General features: G+C 34.2%; 1 protein-coding gene across 1 annotated transcript in view; it reads right to left on the reverse strand.

The window, feature by feature from the left end:
• The window catches only part of LOC125026361 (ATP-dependent RNA helicase DHX30-like), a 17,228-nt gene that overhangs the window by 163 nt on the left and 12,065 nt on the right, over positions 1-5,000 (reverse strand). The window contains exons 12-16 of the mRNA XM_047614761.1: positions 3,168-3,391; positions 2,724-2,962; positions 2,184-2,397; positions 1,655-1,915; positions 1-398 (exon numbers count right to left, since the gene is read on the reverse strand). The exon at positions 1-398 is cut by the window's left edge and continues 163 nt beyond it. Of these exons, the coding sequence (XP_047470717.1) occupies positions 185-398; positions 1,655-1,915; positions 2,184-2,397; positions 2,724-2,962; positions 3,168-3,391 (1,152 nt within the window). The 3' untranslated portion in view covers positions 1-184. The remainder of the gene's footprint in view (positions 399-1,654; positions 1,916-2,183; positions 2,398-2,723; positions 2,963-3,167; positions 3,392-5,000) is intronic.

Raw genomic sequence — 5,000 nt, forward strand, 5'->3', positions numbered from 1 at the left:
TGAAAAAGAATGTTCTATTTTTTTCATTCTAATCACAGCTCTTCTGGTAAATGCTATTACAAATAAATATTTTAAACATCTGAAATAACATTAACTATTTACAAAAAAGCAACACTGAATGGACATTACACATTAAATATGGAAATATTTACCTCCATCTTGGAGGAATACTACAGAAACAATTTTATAAACTTAAGTCCTCATTTTCTTCATGCTTCTGGAATTTATTATAGTTTTCATTGGTTTCTAACAATCTGTTAATAAAACTCAAAAGGTTATCACAGAAGATTTCAGTTTCATTTGGAGGTGGTACTTCATTGTCCAACCCTCTGGTCTCAACTATGTAGCTCACTGTCTCTTTCATAATATTGCGTAGCTGGAAAATGAACTTGGCTGTTCTGAAATAGTGAAACAGAAATTGTCATAATATCAAAATACTTTACAAAATGCACTCATATGTCACAATATCATTAAATTTCTTCTGGTTACAGTTTCTTTCAGTTAACCCAATGCTGCTGGGAAAAATGAATAAAAAAATAGGGAAAATGCTGTGCTCATTTTTTTTATTTTTGTGAAATGTCCCTGCACTTAGATGGCTCTGCTCTTGCTTAGCCACAAAGGAGTCAATGAATAGACTTTGTGACCTAACCTGATTTTACCTTTCCTTGAATCGACAGGAAAAAAGTATTTTTTACTAATGCTGAGTATTGATGGTGTTATCTTTATTATAAATATTATAATTATGATCATGTTATAAACATTATTAACAGCAAAATACGAGAACATAAAATATTTTCGTAAATAAAGGAAAATGGTAAACGGGCAAGACAGGCAGTACTTGTTATTGGCTCATTCGGTGACTTAGTACAAGTGTAGCCATCTATGCCTAAAAACAATTAAACAAGTAAACTCACGGTGGGCATGGCTTTTACGTAGAGGCAATGCCCATCAGCACTGGGTTAATATGTATCATACAATGTCAAACTTTCTTTCCTTTTCTGATTTTTGTCAAATTATGTAATATGATAAAGTAAATAGTATTTTCAATTTTCAAAATGCTTTTTATCATCTGCTTTGTCCATGAAACCTAAAAAAAATATAAAATGCAAGAAATATTCCAGGCCACCAGCATCTTATATTAACCTAATGCCAATGGGCATACATGCCAAGTCCACTGTGAGTTTACTTTATTAATTGTTTTAACACATAAATGGCTACACTTGTACTTACGTCACCGATAGCCAATTATGAGTACTGCCTGCCTCACCCGCTTATCCTTTTCCTTGGCTTATGAAAAAATTCTACATTATCTTATATTGATATTACTAATCTTTATTACATTATAGTAATTAATAAGAAAATAACACCTTCGATATTCATAGCATTAGTAAAAAATACGTTTATCCCGCCAATTCAAGGAATGGTGAAATTAGGTAAGGTCACAAGGTCTACTAACTGACTCCTTTGTGGCTAAGCACTACCAGAACCATCTATGTGTAGACATTTCATAAAAATATAAAAAATGAGAACAGCATTGTTCCCCTTTTTTATTCTTTTCCCCGACGGTATGTGATTAAAGAGAAAGAAAGAAAATACCCTGAAAATATAATGAACACTAAATCTCTGTTCATCTTACTAAGCCACACAATCATACCTTTCATCAAGGTGGAATGACAGCTGATCTTTTCCATCAATACTAATCTTCCAACCATCTTCAGATTCCTCTGCAACAAGCCTTTGTTCAGTGAAGATCACCACTGTTAGAGGCTGCAACAGAGACAGGTCTCGTGCGATAGTTCTTCTTGAAACTTCATCTCTAGTGAGATTGATACACAGAAGGTGACAAGATATGTCCTTGTCCTTTGGAAGTTGATGAAGCACACAGTCACTTCCAGTGTGTACCTGCTTATTATCTCTGTTAAAAGAAATGATTGAAATGAAAAAATATCTTTGAATTTATGAATATTCATACATTCTAGCTTTCAGGCTACCAAATAAAAGATAAGTTCTAATGGCTTGTTCCAAAAAAAAAATATATGTTCAATTTTTTTTTAATCTGGCCCAAATTGGGAACAAATATCACATAGCTATTTTACTGGGAAGAAAAAGTAGTAGATTCTAATAACAAAAATATTTGAACTCGGAGACAAATATGTATTACAATAATATTTCAAACTACTTACAAAGTCTTGATAACAAATGAATCACTGCGGAAGATCCCCTTAGACAACACTCCTCTCTGGAGGTGCAGAATACGGCCAACACCTGCTAATAGGACTCCCAGGACCAGCTGGCTGTTACTGCTAAAGGCATTCCAAGAAGAAAAGGGAGAGCTGATGTCTTCCCTATTCAGGAGAAATCCATCATAAAGGTGATCTGCATACACTTGTGAGATGCCTGTGAAAGAAGCAATGCCAATTTCTTACAACTCTTTTTTTCTTTTATTGTTGTTTAAACATGAATTTTTACATTAAAAAATGCTCTTAATTTTTCTTTATTTTCAGTTTGTTAACACAATATCAATTTCTAAATGGATATATTTGTTAGGAACAGCCTATATAATTGTTTTACAGTATAAATATATAGTGAAAATATATACATGGTATGTAGTTAATATTGAAATACAGGCAAACTGTGAGTGAGAAGTATATTTTCCATTCCGACTTTTTCTTATAATATTATCTGTAAACAGAAACTTGGGACCCTACCCTTGCCAGTCTTACCTAAGTTATACATGATGCTTCGATGGTTGAGGTTGTTGTCATTGCAGAAATCAATTTTATCTTTATAATGGTCCAGCTCCTCCCAGGCTGAGCAAAGACCTGCTATTGCTAAAAGATCACTGGTGTTATTCATTTGTGTTTTTACAGCACGTGTTTCTGATCTATTCTCAATGTTGTTCTGGAAAATGTCTCGGCCACTTGTCAGACTGGCAGTAATTTTGAGGACTGGATTCAGACACCTGTAAGAGGATAATAATTTAGCTTAATGTTAACATGGCAGAGAAATACATTTCTTTGGCAATCTGTTCTCATGATAAAGATATAGTCTTTATGAACTACTATACTAAGTATGCAAATTATCCATTCCAGAACTTAAGGAGATTCTTTAAAACATTAAATATAAACTAAAACTAAACTTAACTAAAAAATAGTAATAATACTAACTTGAATAACGAAGCATAAACAAGTGCCTTTGATAAATGAGGAGGAGTGGAGAAGTGCACAACCCGACGCCCAAGTGCTGTGAGTTTCTCTGTGGCTCCTCCATCTAGGATTTCCAACATTCCTAGGTCCTCAAGTGTGGAAACCGCCTTGAAAATAAGCCGTCGTGATGGAACACTCAATCCTTCTGAGAGAAAGCTTAGAGCACTTTCATCTCCACAATGGGCCTGGAAATTGGGCCAAGTTATTTATGTAAATAAATAAATAAATGTAAAAATTCTGAGGAGAGAGAAAATCTTATGCTCATCTGATCTTTTTACTGCATGTCCTGAAATATAAGGCACTTTATTTTTCAAGTAATTACTCTGCCTCCTGTACCTTAATGCAAGGTACTTCAAGACAGGTAGCATCACTCTGCCCTGATTAAAATCTTAGTTGGTAACTATCGACCTTAACCCCGGCACTTTGCATCTTTCATAGCAAATATTAATAGGGTTTCTTTGTTTCTCCTTCTTTAAATTTTTTTGTTTGCCAATTTTCACCACTGTCATTACTGAACCATTTTTAAAGAAAGTATTCTGAAAAATTACTTTCCATAATATTTCACAGAGACTGACAGGAGTGAAAATGGGACAGTTGCATTTAATGAATAAGGATGAAATACCAGATATAGCTAGATAAATAATTACTTGTATAAATTTACTCAGTGTTATTATAAATTCCAAAAGTAAAACAAAACTTACCCTCTTATATTTATGTTAACAGAATGTTCCATACCATAAACAATAGTCAGCAAACTCTGGGGAGATGGCAATTTTCAGTTCTGGTTCAACAGGAAGCGGTCTTACCTGTTTATTTAACCCAATGCGGACAGGTATGACATGTACGCACGTGCCATGCCCACTGTGAGTTTACTTGTTTGGTTGTTTTAAGACATAGATGGCTATATTTGTACTAAGTCACTAATGAGCCAATTACGAGTACTGCCTGTATTGCCCATTTACCCTTTTCTTTGATTCACAAAAATATTTTACGTTACCTTGTTTTGCTGTTACTAATGTTTATAACATTATAGTAATTATAATGGTTATAATAAAAATAACACCATCGATATTAATAGCACTAGTAAAAAATACGTTTTTCCCGCCATTTCAAATCAGGTACGGTCACAAGGTCTACTAATTGACTCCTCTGTGGCTAAGCACTAGCTGTGCTATTTATGTGCAGAGACATTTCATAAAAAATATGAAAAATGAGCACGGCATTTTCCCCATTTTCTATTTATTTTCCCCAGAGGCATTGCTGCTGGGGAAAATGAACAAAAAATGGGGAAAATGCTGTGCTTATTTTCTATATTTTTTTGTGAAATATCTGCCCATAGATGGCTCTGCTAGTGCCTAGCCATAAAGGAGTCAATTAGTAGACCTTGTGACCATACCTGATTTGAAATGGCGGGAAAAACGTATTTTTTAATAGTGCTATGAATACTGATGGTGTTATTCTTATTATAAACATTATAATTATTATAATGTTTTTTAATATTTGTAACAGCAAAATAAGATAACGTAAAATATCTCGTAAATCAAAGAAAAAGGCAAACGGGCGAGACAGGCAGTACTCGTAACTGGCTCATAGGTGACTCAGTACAAGTGTAGCCATCTATGTATAAAAACAATCAAACAAGTACTTACAGTGGGCATAGCACGTGCGCACACGTCATACCCGTCAGCATTGGGTTAAGTACCTTGCCCTAATGGTAGGTTAGGAGAGCCTTGGGGGGCAGAAGTTACTACAGTAGACTTACACCTGAATCACAAGATCATTACTTTGATGCTC

Source organism: Penaeus chinensis, chromosome 6, assembly GCF_019202785.1.
Source record: "Penaeus chinensis breed Huanghai No. 1 chromosome 6, ASM1920278v2, whole genome shotgun sequence".
Lineage (NCBI taxonomy): Eukaryota > Metazoa > Arthropoda > Malacostraca > Decapoda > Penaeidae > Penaeus > Penaeus chinensis.